General features: G+C 45.1%; 1 protein-coding gene across 5 annotated transcripts in view; it reads left to right on the top strand.

Moving 5' to 3' along the window:
- Nucleotides 1–18,802, top strand: part of CLOCK (clock circadian regulator) — a 231,737-nt gene that overhangs the window by 117,201 nt on the left and 95,734 nt on the right. For 4 of the 5 annotated variants that reach the window (XM_063920910.1, XM_063920914.1, XM_063920912.1 and 1 more), the window contains one exon: nucleotides 2,493–2,583. In XM_063920910.1, coding sequence (XP_063776980.1) covers nucleotides 2,564–2,583 — 20 coding nt within the window. In that variant the 5' untranslated portion in view covers nucleotides 2,493–2,563. The remainder of the gene's footprint in view (nucleotides 1–2,492; nucleotides 2,584–18,802) is intronic. The other variant, XM_063920913.1, reaches the window with a different exon arrangement.

Raw genomic sequence — 18,802 nt, forward strand, 5'->3', positions numbered from 1 at the left:
CAGGAGACTCTGCCTGCACTGCTGGCTCTTCCTTAGTGACAAAAGCCTGGCTATGCAGATAATGTCACAGTGCAGAACCCGTCTCCCTGTCATTGCGGAGGAATTGGCATTTTGGTGTCCCCCCTCCGAGGGAGACACCTGGGTGCTGTCCGCACCCCCCCTGGTGATACCTGTAATTGGTCAAACCAAATGTCACTGACCCTGGTGCCACCACTGGTTTATACCCTTATGTTTCACTGAGCATCTAATGGAAATATAAAGTGAAAATAATAATACTTTACCTGGTATTCAGGATTTATAATATACAAATGGCTAAGCATGCCAGAAGTGGTTGGTGTTAAAAATGTGACACTCGCAGGGGATTTTTGTACTTCATTGCCCCTTATTGTAGATATTCCTATCCACCCATTGTGTGCTTTACCAATAAACATGGACCTTAAATATTTGTGGCATTCTCTTTTCATTATAACGACATGACATTTGGTAACGAGTGCTGTGGAGTTCCTATTACTAGTTTCCATTGTTATGAGCCATGTAATGTTTTTTGTTTGTTTTTTTGTTCCGGATGTAGTATTAGTGAACTTTATTCATTTCTGAATGTTGCTTAATTGGCAGCTGCCTGTCTTGGTTACACTAGCAGAATGTAAACCTAGCTCAGGCCCTGCTCGCAAAGGAGTCTGGGAGCAAAGCATGACTTGTTTTTGTTTTACTCAAAGATTGAATTTATTACTTGCAATTCTATTTTAACTTGTGCTTTATTTGTGACCAGTTAATTCTGTCTACAATTGTTTTTATTTATTTATTTATTTATTTGTTTCTTTTAATTTATTTTAAGATTGTATCTGCAGTTTTCCCAGTAGTTTTTTCAGTTAAAAATAAGGGGTCTATTTACTAAGTCTTGGAGAGAGACAAGCTGGAGAGAGAGAGAAAGTACCAGACAACCAGCTTCTAACTGTACTTTTTCAAACGCAGGGACAGATGTATTAAACTGGCATGCATTGCGCTGGTATTGTCAGGCTCCGAAGCCTTACCTCCGGCGGGTGCTCCCGCGGGTTACCATTCCGCTGGTTGGCGCGGCTGCGGCGGCAGGTCCTTCTGGACAGATATGCGGCTGCCAAGGGCCGGGGGCCGAGGGTCTGGAGAGCCGGGCGATGCGGCGGGGATCGCTGCGGTAAGGTCCTCTAGTGGTGACACAGTATAGTGTGTCAGAGACAGAAGCTGGCTAAAGCTGTGTGCTAACAGCTAAGTATGTCTCCTGTGCTGGGGGCAGCCATGTTGGAGACCAGAGTATTACCAATGAAGTTCCCAATCTGTGTCCAGCCAATCCTGCGTGTTCTCCCCTTACAAAAGGGGGCTGGCTCAGAGGGAGAGTGCCAGTGCTTCAAGTTACCTCCTTGTGAATGATTCTCCAGCTCTGTGCTCCCAAGTTACTTCTGGTTCCCTGGTCCTGGTTGCTCTCATCCATCGGTTACCTAAACGCTGCTGCAGTCCTGCTGCCTAAGTCCGTTGCCACTCATGGAAGCGCTCACGGGGTCCCAGGTCGTAGAGAAGCTCCAGGTGCTAACGGCGGTTCCCGCAGACGTCTGCATTTCTTCAAAGTGCAAGTTCTTCAGCCTCGTCTTTCAATTACAAACCAGTCTTCAGTTCTTCTTTACCGGAGTTCTTCAGCTTCACTCTTCAAGTCATTTAACCATAGACTCTAATTCTTCCAGTTTCTTCAATTACTCCAATATTCGTGTACAGCCTGATTATTCATTAAAACTACAGTTATCTTCCTACGAATTCCTCCTTTTCTTTATGCCCTTCGGCCAACGTTAACACTTAGTTAGGCTTCCTCCCCATGAGAAGAAATTTCATTCAGCCACCTCGTTTACTCTCCTCACAGGTAGCTGTCCTTTCAGCCAAAACTCTGTTGTCGGAACCCAAATTTACGCCGAGCGTGACAGGTATAGCTCTTCCTGCTTCACCTCTTTACCGAGGCAAAACAGTAGCGATGAGAGGTATGAATATCTCGTCTGCTGGAGTGTGGGGGTGAAAGCTCCCCCCTCCGGTGATCCCTGCCAGAGCCCACAGCGCATTAGCCTAGTGCTGATGCGCTGTGTCTCTCCTACCGGCCGGCTCCCCTGGGTCATGCGTTATATATCGCCAGCCTTGCCAGATCTCCCCGGCAGACACTACAGTACAACTTCAACTGCAGCTGTCAAAATAGATAGCAGCTCGAATAAAGACACCGCAACACATGTGCACTCATAAATGGGGTAGAAGCGGTATCTTGATACCCCTGAATCCTCATAACAGCAATTAATACATCTACTCTATAGCCTGTAACATGACAGTTAGCAGCTATTTAGCTAATACTTTATCTCTGGACACTTTATCTCTCTCCAAAGCTTAGTACACAGACCCCTAAGTCTGTTTGGGAGACTCATTATAAATGCTCGCTAGAATCTCCGTCCTAATCCTGTAATGTTTCTTTCCCAACCTTTTCACAGACTAGCATACAAATGTCTCCTACAAGGCTAAAGTGTGGCATTTTCTACTTTTTTCCATAAGCAACCATAAGATGAGCTCTATCACAGACAGGTAAGAGGGGTTCTAAGACGGTTTTCAGCTTCTTCTCTATGGTTTTAGTGTTTTTTTCTTTTTCTTTGAGCCTTGTACGCAAAATCCGTCCTTCAGAGCGCATGCTTATAACTTATTGAAAAGAACCAAAATCTAATACAAGCTAAAGGACCTACAGTATATACTCCTGATTTGACAAGTGGTAGCTTCCATGTGTTTTGTTGCTATATCTGTCTGTGTTTCCTGCAGTGTGTGTAAGTGTTAGCGCTCCTACAGAATATACTTTATTTTACGTTATGTGTTTCAAGCAACTCTCTGGGTGCATGTTACTATAGTGGGTACAATTTTACTATGGTCATAAATGGGGAGTTTCCAGAACTGGCAACAACAGCTTTCCAGCCACATATATTTGTACTACTGTGGATTTAAGGAACAACTTATTTAAAGGTCTCTAATCAACGGTATCCGGCCTATAGATCTACAGTGTCTAGATAGACTGTCAGTAGGTCTACACCAAATAATCGACATGCATTATGTTGACATGGTCATTAGGTCGACATGTAAATGGTCAACAGTGCTTACGGTCGATAGGTACAAAAGGTCAATGGGTTCAAATTGTCAACACACATATGGTCGACATGATGGTTTTTGTTTTTTCCTACATGTTTTCAACTTTTTCATTCTTTACCATCCACGTGGACTATGATTGGGAATAGTAATTTGTGCAGTGGTAGTTGGTCGAATCAAAGCGGTACTCTAATCGGTGTTCCCTGTGCTGCGATGGCGAAGACAACACCAAAAAAAACGTGAAAATATTGTGTCAACCTTTTGCCATGTCGAGCTTTTCTACTGGCTACATCTCTCATGTTGACCTTTTCACCCTGTCTACCTTTTGCATGTCAACCTTGTGGGGTCGACCTTTTGCTAATGATCCACATCCCCAATCAACATGTCATAAATCAAGATGTCGACACCTGAATGTCAATATGTTCTGATTGACAGCAGACAAGATGCTGACATGTTTAAAATGTCAACAGATACCATGTCAACATGTTCAGTGTCGCTGTTGTGAATGTCGACAACAACATATAAACTTAAGGAATTAGGGATATGCATGTTAGGGTTAGTTCTATCCTAAAAGAAAAACTACTGCCGACATTTGGAATGCCAACATAATGTTGGTGTTTACATTGTAGCTGTCGATATTTTGAATGCGTTGACATTCTAAATGTTGACATCTTACCTAACCCTATTTAAGAGAGGCCCTTTGATTCTTCTACATTTAATAATGGAACAAACAATGTTCACAAAGGTTGTCCGCCCCATTTGTGTTCAGCCAGTCTCCCAACTGTTCAGGTCCCTAATTTTAACAAAAGCGATATCGTTGTTTTCCAGGCTAGGAAAATCCTTTTATTTAAATGCGTTTAATTTTTTCTTTTTAATATAATTATGAATTTTGTGAGATAGTGGCCCTTTTATATGTCATGAGGTTATAATATACACTCTTGCAATATAGAGCAGGAGAGTTGTTTCTCAGCTGTATCATAAATGTATCTTAATTTTGCATCCACTCCTTTAATATTCTTTTTGTTGTGTCCACCAGGGGGCACAGGAGATGCTTATCCTGGGTATTGGTGGTGAGGGAGCGAGCAGGCACCAAAGGGTTACACGTTTTAACACAGCATGCCTCAGTCCCTCTCTCCTCTATACCCCGCTCCTCCGGGCTGGACCCGCCAGTTTTTTCCTTTGGTGCTGGCAGGAGCAGGCACCTTTTACAGTGGGGCTGTTGCGCAGCCCCTGGTTACATTTTTTTTTTTTTACTATTGAGCTGCGGTACAGGTACGCCCATACAGCCGCTCCAACACCCGGCAACGGTGGGTGCAGCACCGGTGATTGAGTTGGTGACTTTGGCCGCTGGGGTTCTTGGCAGAAGTAAACACCACTAGAGGCCCTTCAGCAGCATCTGGACGCCAGGACGGTGCGTGACCGGCTCCTTGCGGTGATACTCCCTGCTGCTGGGAGACAGGGGGGGGGCAGGTGTGTGGGGGGCACAGGACACTGCGCTGCACCACTAGACCACCAGGGCATGTGCTACAGGCCGCTGCACGGTGCCTGGGGTTTATAGCACCTTTGGGGGAGGTGAGCCTAGTCCCTCCCTTGCCCCTGAGGCTTACTTGAAGCTTGTGTTAACTGCCTGCCTCGGGGCATCCACTTTTCCCTCTTTCTCTGCCTTTTTAAATGCTGAGCAGCCATTTTTGACACATGCTGCTTCATCTGGGATCAGAGGGCTTTCTCTCCCCTCTAACTTGCTCCTATAGCCTGGTCCTTTGCTAGACTCCTGCCTGCTTTACAGGCCGGATGGTCGAGTATGGATGCGCACTTTTTCTAGTGCTTTGAGAGTTCTGTGTGCATGTGGGTTGTGCATGTGATTTTATTGCCACACACTTTATAGGAACAACCCATGTACGGTGGAAATATCTATAGTGTTTTTGTACTAATTGATATTGTTGCAGCTACCACACTTCTTACAGTTTGAGTTAGCTATACTTTCTTGCACTATAGATTCTTCAGTCTCCGCTTTTGTTCAGGGTGTGAAGTTTTAGTGGAGAAACGTGCCTCCTAAAGTCAGAATTGACAAGGAGGTCACTGCACCAGTGCTACGCGCTTGCAGAATTTGTTGTAACATTCTCCCCCCACAGGATCCTGACCGTGATGGTTAGTGCTGCCATTATTTCTCTGCTCCAAGGCAAGAGACATCTGTAGTGGCACAGGTCCCTTTGGAAGCAGCTTCGGCTTCTGCATTGACGCAGGTAATGTCCAAGTTAGTGGATCACCTGTCTGCTCCTCCACCTGTGGCTCCTAGTGCACCATAGGTCATGGGAGGGCTGGCGCAGCCTGCCCAGGCTTATGCTGAACCACCGTGGATGCAGTCCTTTACGCAGTTGGTACAGCTCTTAGCAGATATTTCGGCCTTCTCACAGCCCCTGGACCGAGGTAGAGGGTCTAGGCGTAGGTCACGGACACAGGTGAGCTCTACTACCTTATCGGAGGAGGATTCGGAACTGGAATCAGGACAGAACTCTTTCAGATCAGGGTTCAGCCGGTTCTGATGTAGAGTCCACTACGGTTCCTGAGGACTCCATGTCCCCTACTGATGTAGAAGCACTAGTCAGGGCAGTTAGAGCAGTACTTCAGATTGAAGAGACGGACCCATCCCAACGGGACAGGGTTCCGCTTTTCAAGCATCAGAAGAAGGAATCTACTCCGTTTCCATCATCGGCCCAGCTGGAGGACCTCCTGGAAGTGGCTTGGGCCCAGCCAACCAAACAAGTACAGGTATGGCCTCTTTTTACCCTCTACCACCTAAGGGCTAAGTGGGAGACTCCGCCACCGCACTTAGTTAGGTCCTTGGTGCTGCATATCCTGGATTCATCATCTCTAAAGGATCCCACGGATAGGAAGTTTGAGAATTTCTTAAAATCCGCTTATTCTCTTGCTGGAGCCATAACTCGCGTTGCATTGGCATTGGCCAGGGCGCTTAAGGCTATTGGATATTGGGCGGAAAAATTTGAGCGTGGACAAAGAGGAAACAGGAGTAGAAGAGAGTTGCTTGCGTATGTCTTAAATACCCAGAAGCCAAGTACTTATCTGGGGGAGCAGCCATTGATACTGGAGTGTTAACATCCAAGATTTCAGCTTCTATGGTGACGGCCAGCAGGGCACTTTGTCCACCGTCTTGGCGTGCGGGTGCCAATTCCAAAAAAGCTCTTGAAGCACTTCCTTATGCAGGTGATACACTATTTGGAAAGGAGTTGGATAAGATAATTTCCACACTGGCGGCATCTAAGATTACCTTCTTACCTTCAGCTACGCCTCCTCGGGGTAGAACTACTTTTTGTTCCTTTCGCCCGCAGGGTAGAGCGAAGGGTCAGGCTTCCTCTAGATATCAACCTCCTTCCAAGGGCTTTAAAGCCTGAACAGAACAGCCCTGGGCTACCAGACGTCCGACTGCCAAGCAACCGGAAAAGCCCACCGCCTTATGGGATGGACCTCCTCTTGGGGGACCCCAGGGTAGGAGGCAGACTTCTGTCCTTCACTCCAAGGTGGATAGATACCACAACAGGTGCATGGGTCAGAAATGTCATCTCACAGGGATACGCATTGACATTTCGAAAGCGTCCTCCCAGAAGATTCTTTTGCACAGGACTCCCGTAGGATACCGGAAAACCAGAAGGGCTTCAATAGTCAGTGCAGTATCTGCTAGCCTCCAATGTCATAGTCCTTGTGCTCCAGGCTTAGAAGGGTTGGGGTTTTTATACCACCCTCTTTCTAGTCCAGAAGACAGATGGGTCCTACCGACCCATTCTCAACCTAAAGAAACTAAATGGGTATCTTCGAATATGCAAGTTTTGCATGGAGTTCCTTCGATCCATTATTTTAGCACTAGAAATGGAGGATTTCATGGCATCTTTGAACATGCAGGATGCATATCTGCATATTCCCATCAGACCAGATCATCAACGTTTCCTCCGCTTTGCCATCAGGGAGGATCACTTCCAATTCTAGGCGTTACCGTTTGGTTTGTCAACGGCGGGTCTTCCTTCCACAGGACAAGGTTGTGGCCTTGCAGTCCAGGATCAAAGTTTTTCTTCATCATCAGAGGGTCTCTATTCATGCATGTATGAGTATCCTAGGATCAATGATAGCAACATTTGACATGGTAGAATACTCTGTTTCACTACCGTCCCTTGCAACTACAGATCATCAACCAGTAGGACGGATCTTACCTGCACATCAAAACGCAGACCATTGCCTTCTCTCCAGAGGTTCGGCACTCCCTCACGTGGTGGCTCTTGCGAGTCAACCTGACACAGGGACGCCCATTCTGGATTCCGAATTGGGTACTGATAACTACTGATGCCAGCTGTCGGGGATGGGTGGCAGTCTGCGACTCCCAATTTTTCCAGGATCGCTGGACAGATCAGGAAAGCCAGCTCCCCAAAAAATATACTGCCGCTCAGCTGTTCTGTTTCTGTAGCACAGCACCTTCTCCAGGGTTGCCCAGTGAAAGTACGGGATCAGTACTAAATGCCGCCGGCCGGAATCTCGGCGGTCGAAATACCGACGCCGGAATCCCGACTGTCGAAATACCGACGCCGGAATCCCGACTACACAATCCCGACGGGTGGCGAGCGGAACGCAGCCCCTTGCGGGCTCGCTTCGCTCGCCACGCTGCGGGCACGGTGCCTCGCTACGCTCGGCATACTATTATATTCTCCCTCTATGGGTGTCGTGGACACCCACGGAGGGAGAATATGTCGGGATTCCGGCGTCTGTATTTCGACCGCCGGGATTCCGGCCGGCGGCATCTTGACCACATCCCGAAAGTACAGTCGGACAACGTGACATCCGGTTTCTTACATAAATCATCAAAAGGGCATCCGCAGTCGCGGTTCAATGACAGCGGTAGCAAGAATATTCCGTTGGGTGGAACTTCATCTGCCAGCTCTCTCAGCAGTATTCATCCACAGAGTAGTCAACTGGGGAGACAGACTTTCTAAGTCATCAGGACATTAACTCCGGCGAGTGAAATTTACACCCAGAAGTTTTTCAGATGCTTGTCCAACAGTGGGGTCTCGCCATCATTGACATTATGGCATTGCGTCACAAGCACCAGGTCCCGAGGTACAGCGCTCGAACAAGAGCCCCCGAGGCATTTCTAGTTGATGCACTGACGGCTCCATGGCTGTTTCATCTGGTGTACATCTTTTCCTCCAATCCGGATGCTCCTTCGGGTCATCCGCAAGTTTAAGAAGGAGAGAGGTACCATGATTCTTTATCGACGTGCCACTGCGTCTACCTCTGAGACCGGATCTTCTCTCTCAGGGCTCATGCCTTCAGAGTCCGATTTCCCTCCTCTGACACCGTTTACCACCGAGATTTGAAGACTTATTTTGCCTTGTTTTCTACCAGGGCATTCAATCCATGGGCCTTTAATTTGTCTTGCCTACTTGCTTTTCTGCAGGCGGTTCTGCATATGGGTCTCCGACTTTCCTCCTTAAAGGTACAGGTTTCGGCCATATCTATCCTTTTTCAGCGTCGGCTGGCTACTTTGCCAGACGTTCGGACCTTCTTGCAGTGGGTGCTGCATGTTCAGCCTCCGGTGGCTCCCTGGGACTTTCCCTGGTTCTTAAGGCTCTCTAGTCACCTCCTTTTGAGCCTTTAGAAAAGAGCAATCTCAGATGGCTCACGTGGAAGCCTTTTTTTTTTTTTTTCTGTTGGCCATCTCCTCGACCCGGCAGGTGTCGGACCCCAGTGCCTTTATCTTGGAGTTTGTGCTTTTTAGTCTTAAATTCAGGCAGGGCGGTGCTTTGCACACGTTCAGCCTACCTACCCAAGGTGGTTTCTAGGTTTCATGTGAACCAGGAGATAGTGGTCCCTGCGTTTTATGGAGGGATCCGCAGTAGAAACTACTTTGGATGCTGTCCAAGCTCTGCGCATTTATGTGGACAGAACTAAAGAGTTTCGTAGGTCAGATTCCCTATTTGTTCTCTGATTCACACAAACGGGGATGGCCGGCTTCACAGCAGACCTTGTACAGATGGCTTCGGTCGACTATTCATCCTGTCCCTTCGGGGGCCACAGCTCAGTAGGTACTTCATGGGCAGATATCTGCAGAACAGCTTTGTAAGGCCACATAGTCTTCTGTGCAGATATTTATTAGGTTCTACGCCTTTGATACTTCTGCGCCGGCTGATGCAGCATTTGGGCGTAGTGTCCTCAGTGCAGTCCATGGGTGTCCCCACCTTTTGAGGGAACAGCTTTAGGACGTACCAGCATAAAGCACCTTCTGTGCCCCCTAGTGGATGCACAAGAAAGTGGGATCTATGGTATTACCTTGATAAAAAAATTTCTTGTAGAGCATAGGGGGCACAGGATGCTCTCCCTGACACACCTGACTTGTGGGATCTTTTTCCTGTACTAGTGAGTATGTGGCTGTTATTTCCTGTGAGTTTGTTTCTGTCTGTATATTGGTCTTCCTTCCTCTTTCTTATTCCGCGACTTCCTTTGGCTTGCTAACTAAACCGACGGGTCTGGGCCGAAGGGGCGGGGTATAGGGGAAAGGGGGACTGAGGAATGCTGGGTTAAAACGTGTAACCCTTTGTTGCCTGCTCACTCCCTTACCACCAATACCCAGTATAAAGCAACTCCTGTGCCCCCTATGAACTCCCAAGAAACGGATTTATCAAGGTAAGACAATATATCCAACTTTTCTGAAGCAGGGTACACTGGTATTCCACAGGGAATAAAATTGGGGTGTAGAGTTGGATCTTGATCCGAGGCACCAACAGGCTAAAGCTTTGACTGTTCCCAGGATGGACTGCACCACCTCCTCTATTTCCCCATCTCCAGGCACTGATAAGAGTTTTGTAAGTTGGTGCCTGCAGTGCAGGTCACTAAAAGGGGGGGTCTGTGCTAGGCATCCCTGAAAAGAGCTTTTTAAGAAGACTTCCAGGGCCGCAGCTCTTTGTCATTCTGACATGCTGTGCTGCGGCTCCATCACTTTCCTCAGCGGCTTTGCATACTCACTCTGCCTGGTTCATGGGTACTTGCAGCGGGGACGCACCGGTTTCTAGGCACACCACCGCTGCTGCTCTCCTGGATCGCGTGGCTGCATGACAGGGAGGAGGTAAGTGGGTCCCCCAGGTGGGACCCGCCGGTAAATCTGATCCGGTCGCGGTCCCAGGAGACGGACCGCGCCGCTGGCGTGGACACTGTGGCCATACAGGGATCCCATTATATCCACCAGGGCAGGGAGCACAGGTCGGATTTACCGTTTGTAATGGGCTCCATAGTACCCGGTGGTGAAGTCCAGAAGAGGGGATAAGGCACTGACCTGTAGCCCCTACCCCAGCTCCGGGCGCCATCTACTGCTGGTGTTCCCGCTCTGTAGCTGCATTTCTCTCTCCCTCACTCCCTGCTGAGATTTTGGCGCCAACTTCACTACTAGCTGGGCTCATCTTCGGGACTGCTGGGCACTGTCTCCTCTGTAAAGCCATATGCAAAGAAAAATCAAAATATAGCGCTCAGGCTCTCACACATGAACACTTCCCTTAATTTCTTAAATGAGATGCGTCTCGAAATTCTTTCTTTTCGATTCCTCACAGGATATCCTCATACATCTAAGAAGTTCCTTTTCCCAACAAATGGAAAAAAGAAAGTTGAGGCGCTGATATGAAAATATTATAACAAACAAACCATACGACAGTGTATAAGTAATGATTTATTTAAGCTATAAAACTATTAATATGTATAGAGTACCGGCCGGTAAATATAAACAAATTAATACAATTCTTAAAATAAAACAATTTAAAACAAGTGCATTCCTGTATCTGAAAGGCTACACTCCAAGATATCCTTTGTAGAAAACATGTATCAAAATGCTCACAAAAAGTATATATATATATGTATAATGTCCAACTTCGTAATTAAAGATACACTTCCCGTCCGCTGGTGGCAGTTCCTTTATATGCGGACATATCTGGAAGTCCGTGAAGTATTTTATAGTACAAGGTTGGTTTATGTGATACTCAGGGTGGAATATTGATTTGCTCAAAGTCTTGTATTGTGGAGCAGTCTCTTAATGATTGTAACCCAGAGTGTGCACGCTATAAGCAGTCTTTGTATCACTATACAGCAAGAGGGGCACTCTTATCCTTCGTGCAGATATTAATTAACTGAGTGATGGGAAAACTAGACGGCAAGGATTTTTATTATTAACACGAGGTGTTTATCATGTGCTCACCTCGTCCTCCACACTGGTCAGACTGCCGCTTCCAAATTAGGCTGCCAGCGTTATTGCAACCGCTCGTCTTTCCCACCTCTGTTATACGGGTTTCTCCCTCTGCGACGTGACGTTAGACACTGTGCTGCACCCGGGCTGGCCGGCAGATGTTACTTCTCGTGCCGCCCGCCTCCACACCAGGTCATCAATGCTGCTGGGACACTTGTCTCTCCTGCAGCCGTCTCCTCGTCAATATCTGCTTGCCTGCACTGTCAGGCTCCACGCTGCCGCTTGGCAGCCGTTGTTCTCCGTCTCACTCCTCCTCAGGTATCCACAATTGCAGAGCAAAATGACCAGTAAATGGCAATACCGGCTTGGGGTACACTCATCAGAATGTTTACGCGTTTCTCTGCCTTTAATACACTCGGCAGCTTCTTCAGAACAGAATGGGACTGTCTGTATAGCAATGTGTATTTAAAACATTCCTTGATTAGATACACCTGTATGGAGTTTAGATTTAACCACTCCTATTTTAACTCTTTCCAGTGTATCATTGCCAATACAGACTGCCTCTCATTAAAATACAAAGAAATTATACACGTATATATACATTATTATTTTGTTTATATTGTTTATATTAATGGCTTCATTGAGATGTGTGTCAACAGGAATATTCTACGAATACATAGCGAATATTATAGTGCATTATAAGTAGAGGAAACAAAAAATAAAAGATAATAAGATTATTACAATATCACCTACCATTAGTATTACAACCATTTGCAATATAGGTGTATATAATTAGTTAAATTAATAAAAACAATAAAGACAAAGAGGGGTATTTCTATTACTCCACTTGCTGCAACATCTAGATATGATTATTTTTAAAGATATATATGATAAATATATGGTATGTGAAACATCTCTTCAGTTGTCACTAGTATCAATAATAAAGCTGGGACAGGTATTAGATGTTATTCAACTCAACTGTATCATTGAGTCCATGGGGAACTAGCGTTTCCAGCCTATATATCCAGAAAGCTTCTCTTCTGCAGAGCAAATTAAATCTATCACCACCCCGTTTTGTGCATTTGACAGATTCAATTGCCCTAACATTAATACTACTGAAAGTATCTGATTTCATACATTGTGAAATGTGGCTTGAAAGGGGATGTGTCTTAATTCCCTTATTTATATTTCGCCAGTGTTCCATAAATCTAGTGTGTAACATGCGAGTGGTTCTTCCCACGTATTGCTTGCCACACCCACATTGGATTACATAAATGATATATGATGATCTACAATTCAAATTTTTTTTTATAGTAAATGTTTTTCCATTACTATTTGAAATGAATTCTGTGGTTTTTCTCAGGGCATGTTTACAGGTGGTACACGTGGGTTTTCCGCAGGCATGGAACCCCTTGGGGCGTTCTGGCAGCCATGTTTTATTATTTATCCGTTCTTGTTGGAAATGGCTCTTAACTAATAATGATTGAAGGTTGGTAGATCTTCTAAAGATTACTGTACCTTCCAAGTCCACATTTTCACGTAGTATATTATCTAATTTAAGTAGAGCTGAATTCTTTTTTATAATAGACCTAATTTTAAATGCACAGTTATTATATTGCGTAGTAAACAAAGCAGTCCTATCTGTATTACCTACGCTGTTCGGTTTTTTAGAAGTCTGCAGAAGTTTTGCTTGGTCTATTTGATTGACCTCTATTAAAGCTTTCTGTAATATTTTATCCGGATATCCCTGTTCTAGAAATGATTGGTATAGTTTGGCCGCCTGTTCCTTAAAGCTACTATCTGTTCCACAATTTCTTTTCAGCCTTATAAATTGTCCCTTAGGGATATTTGTCTTCCATGATGTTTTATGAGAGCTTGTGAAATTTAAGTAACGGTTTTGTTCAACTGGCTTAATATATGTTTGTGTGATTAATTTGCCTTCAGTAACGTGTAATGAAATATCCAAAAAATTAATAGAGGTTTCGTGTATATTAAACGTGAAGTGTAAACCAAACTCATTATTATTTAGATTAGACGCAAATTGTTGTGCAGACAGTAAATCCCCATCCCAAATAAAAAACAAATCATCTATAAATCTGCCATATAGGGCGAGGTTTGCTCCATATGTCTCCCCCCATATATGATGTTCTTCAAATCTACCCATAAATAGATTTGCTAGATTTGGAGCAAACCCCGCCCCCATCGCAGCACCACGTGTCTGTAAAAAAAACTGTGAGTTAAACGTGAAGCAGTTGTGACCTAAAATGAATTGTATAGATTGTAAAATGAAGTTCCGTAACTGCGATGACATATTAGGATCTTGTAGAAGATAGTGTTCTACTGCTTTTATTCCCAATGTATGAGAAATATTGGAATATAAGGCTTCAACATCACACGTCATCAGCAGGTAATTTTGTTTCCAAGGAACATTATTCACTAAGTTCAAGAAATGAGTAGTGTCTTTGATATAGGACCGCAGACCTTTTACATGATCCTGTAAATAGTGATCAACAAAAAGTGATAAATTACTAGTGAGGGACCCTATACCAGAAATAATAGGGCGACCCGGGGGTGTGGTGAGGGATTTGTGAATTTTGGGCAAATAATAAAAAGTGGGAGTGACAGGATGTGTATTAAATAAAAAATTATAAATGTCTTTCGTGATAGCACTCTCTTCCAGACCTGTGGTTAGCAGGTCTGACAGTTGTTTGAGAAAGAGGGGGGTGGGATCGTGATCCAATTTTTTATAGTAATGTGTGTTGGACAATTGTCTATTAACCTCCGTCAAATAGTCCTCCGTATTTAGTATCACGATCCCACCCCCCTTGTCTGCTGGTTTAATAATAATGGTTTTGTCAGAATATAGAGTTTTAATTGCTTTTCTTTCCCCTTTATTAAGGTTATTCCTTAGGAATTATAATAATCATAATACCAATAATGAGGTATATAGGAAACCACACTATACGCAATGGAAACAGCGACCCAGATATGGTTCAAATAATAGAACCAATCAGAGAGAACATTAGCATATGGTCCTCATAATAGAAGACCATCCAGAGATGTATACAGACATGTGAATTTTGCACATAAAAACAGATATGAGGTCCTTAATGACTATGAATCCCCTATTCACCAGCCCTCACCCAAATACTACCAAAACTTCAGACAGTCAGAAACTGAAGATGACTTAGAAATGTCTCCCCATAGTGAAGTTTTTTTAGAGAGACGATTCCCACCCCACTCCAGGTTCTCAACAGGAGGGGGACAAAAAAGACCAAGGGAAAACGGAAAAGGGGGTGTCGGGGAGGGAGAAGAAAATCCTACAAAAAGTCTGTGCACAAGATAAAACTACTGGTAAGGGAGTTTTCAATTTATCTCGAAAAAATTTAAATGAACATGAATTGGCCCTTCTCGAAAAAGGATTAAATTTTGCTCCAGTAATGAAACCTAATCTTTTTAGACTATTTGTCGACCTTAATAGGTATGTCAGGACTCTGAGTCGTAAACGTTATTTTGCACTAAAAACTATTAAACAGAAACAAATTGTAGGGGTACCAATTATTTTAGATCAGGAGGATAATACAGCCATTGAGGTATTAGAGCTCCTACAACAAGAGGGAGGATCTAGTAATAATGATGATACTGTAAAAATTTATGATACCAAAAATAATTTTGCACAAAGAAAAAAGTTAGAATTTTACCCCTTACAATATAGAGGTCCTTTCATTGAGAGTTTTTACAATAGCACGTTAGAACACTTTAGGAATATGTGTGAACTGTCAGAAAAGAAAAAATTTAAGGATAACCTTAATAAAGGGGAAAGAAAAGCAATTAAAACTCTATATTCTGACAAAACCATTATTATTAAACCAGCAGACAAGGGGGGTGGGATCGTGATACTAAATATGGAGGACTATTTGACGGAGGTTAATAGACAATTGTCCAACACACATTACTATAAAAAATTGGATCACGATCCCACCCCCCTCTTTCTCAAACAACTGTCAGACCTGCTAACCACAGGTCTGGAAGAGAGTGCTATCACGAAAGACATTTATAATTTTTTATTTAATACACATCCTGTCACTCCCACTTTTTATTATTTGCCCAAAATTCACAAATCCCTCACCACACCCCCGGGTCGCCCTATTATTTCTGGTATAGGGTCCCTCACTAGTAATTTATCACTTTTTGTTGATCACTATTTACAGGATCATGTAAAAGGTCTGCGGTCCTATATCAAAGACACTACTCATTTCTTGAACTTAGTGAATAATGTTCCTTGGAAACAAAATTTCTCTAGCGTCCTAGTGGATGCTGGGGTTCCTGAAAGGACCATGGGGAATAGCGGCTCCGCAGGAGACAGGGCACAAAAGTAAAGCTTTTCCGATCAGGTGGTGTGCACTGGCTCCTCCCCCTATGACCCTCCTCCAGACTCCAGTTAGATTTTTGTGCCCGGCCGAGAAGGGTGCAATTCTAGGTGGCTCTCCTAAAGAGCTGCTTAGAGAAAGTTTAGCTTAGGTTTTTTATTTTACAGTGAGTCCTGCTGGCAACAGGATCACTGCAACGAGGGACTGAGGGGAGAAGAAGTGAACTCACCTGCGTGCAGGATGGATTGGCTTCTTGGCTACTGGACATCAGCTCCAGAGGGACGATCACAGGTACAGCCTGGATGGTCACCGGAGCCGCGCCGCCGGCCCCCTTGCAGATGCTGAAGTTAGAAGAGGTCCAGAATCGGCGGCTGAAGACTCTGACAGTCTTCTAAAGGTAGCGCACAGCACTGCAGCTGTGCGCCATTTTCCTCTCAGCACACTTCACACGCTGTCACTGAGGGTGCAGGGCGCTGGGGGGGGGGGCGCCCTGGGAGGCAAATGTAAACCTATATACTGGCTAAAAATACCTCACATATAGCCCCCAGAGGCTATATGGAGATATTTAACCCCTGCCAAACTTCACTAAAGAGCGGGAGACGAGCCCGCCGGAAAAGGGGCGGGGCCTATCTCCTCAGCACACAGCGCCATTTTTTCTCTCACAGAAAGGCTGGAGAGAAGGCTCCCAGGCTCTCCCCTGCACTGCACTACAGAAACAGGGTTTAAACAGAGAGGGGGGCACTAATTGGCGATATAAATATATATATAAAGATGCTATTAGGGAGAAACACTTATATAAGGTTGTCCCTATGTAATTATAGCGTTTTTTGGTGTGTGCTGGCAAACTCTCCCTCTGTCTCTCCAAAGGGCTAGTGGGGTCCTGTCCTCTGTCAGAGCATTCCAGGTGTGTGTGCTGTGTGTCGGTACGTGTGTGTCGACATGTATGAGGACGATGTTGGAGGAGGCGGAGAAATTGCCTGTAATGGTGATGTCACTCTCTAGGGAGTCGACACCGGAATGGATGGCTTATTTAGGGAATTACGTGAAAATGTCAACACGCTGCAAGGTCGGTTGACGACATGAGACGGCCGATAAACAATTCGTACCGGTCCAGGCGTCTCAGAAACACCGTCAGGGGTTTAAAAAAAAAAAAAAAAAAAAAACGCCCATTTACCTCAGTCGGTCGACACAGACACAGACACGGACACTGAATCCAGTGTCGACGGTGAATAAACAAACGTATTCCTCATTAGGGCCACACGTTAAGGGCAATGAAGGAGGTGTTACATATTTCTGATACTACAAGTACCACAAAAAAGGGTATTATGTGGGAGTGAAAAAACTACCTGTAGTTTTTCCTGAATCAGATAAAATAAAATGAAGTGTGTGATGATGCGTGGGTTTACCCCGATAGCAAATATTGGCGTTATACCCTTTCCCGCCAGAAGTTAGGAAAACACCCCTTAGGGTGGATAAGGCGCTCACACGCTTATCAAGTGGCGTTACCGTCTCCAGATACGGCCGCCCTCAAGGAGCCAGCTGATAGGCAGCTGGAAAAATATCCTAAAAAGTATATACACACATACGGTGGTTATACTGCGACCAGCGATCGCCATCAGCCTGGAGATGCAGTGCTGGGTTGGCTTGGTCGAATTCCCTGACTAAAAATATTTTATTGATATAGAGCATTTAATAGGATGCATTCTATATATATGTATGCGAGATGCACAGAGGGATATTTGCACTCTGGCATCAAGATAAGTGCGTTGTCCATATCTCCCAGAAGATGTCATGGACACGACAGTGGTCAGGTGATACAGATCCCATACGGCACATGGAAGTATTGCCGTATAAAGGGAAGGAGTTATTTGGGGTCGGTCCATCGGACCTGGGGGCCACGGCTACAGCTGGGAAATCCAACCTTTTTACCCCAAGTTACATTTCAGCAGAAAAAGACACTGTCTTTTCAGCCTCAATCCTTCCGTTTCCCATGTGGGCAAGCGGGCAAAAGGCCAGTCATATCTGCCCAGACATAGAGGAAAGGGAAGTAGACTGCAGCAGGCAGCCCCTTCCCAGGAAAAGAAGCCCTCCACCGCGTCTGCCAAGTCCTCAGCGTGACGCTGGGGCCGTGCAAGCGGACTCAGGTGAGGTGGGGGGGTAGTCTCAAGAGTCTCAGCGCGCAGTGGGATCACTCGCAAGTTGACCCCTAGATCGTACAAGTATTATCCCAGGGGTACAGATTGGAGAGTCGAGACATTTTTTCCTCGCAGGTTCCTGAAGCCTGCTTTACCAACGGCTCCCTCCGACAGGGAGGCAGTATTGGGAAAAAATTCACAAGCTGTATTTCCAGCAGGTGATAATCAAAGTACCCCTCCTACAACAAGGAAAAGGGTATTAGTCTTCCACACTATATTGTGGTACTGAAGCCAGACGGCTTGGTGAGACATAGTCTAAATCTGAAATCTTTGAACACTTACATAAAAAGGTTCAAATCAAGATGGAGTCACTCAGAGCAGTGATAGAGAACCGGAAAAAAGGGGACTATATGGTGTCCCTGGACATCAAGGATTACCTCCATGTCCAAATTTGCCCTTCTCAACAAGGGTACCTCTGGTTCGTGATACAGAACTGTCAATATCAGTTTCAGACGCTGCCGTTGAATTATCCACGGCACCCCGGGCCTTTACCAAGGTAATGGCCGAAAAGATGATTCTTAAAAGAAGAAAGGCATCTTAATTATCCCTTACTTGGACGATATCCTGAAAGGGGCAAGTTTCCAGAGAACAGTTGGAGGTCGGAAAAGAACTATCTAAAGTAGTTCTACGACAGCACGAGTGGATTCTAAATATTCCAAAAATCGCAGCTGTTTTCCGATGATACGTCTGCTGTTCCTAGGAATGATTCTGGGCATAGTCCAGAAAGAGGTATTTCTCCTGGAGGGGAAAGCCAGGGAGTTATCCGACCTAGTCAGAAACCTCCTAAAACCAGGCCAAGTATCAGTGCATCAATGCACAGGAGTCCTGGGAAAAATGGTGGCTTCTTACGAAGCGATTCCATTCGGCAGATCTCACGCAAA

Source organism: Pseudophryne corroboree, chromosome 1 (genome assembly GCF_028390025.1).
Source record: "Pseudophryne corroboree isolate aPseCor3 chromosome 1, aPseCor3.hap2, whole genome shotgun sequence".
NCBI classification, from domain to species: domain Eukaryota; kingdom Metazoa; phylum Chordata; class Amphibia; order Anura; family Myobatrachidae; genus Pseudophryne; species Pseudophryne corroboree.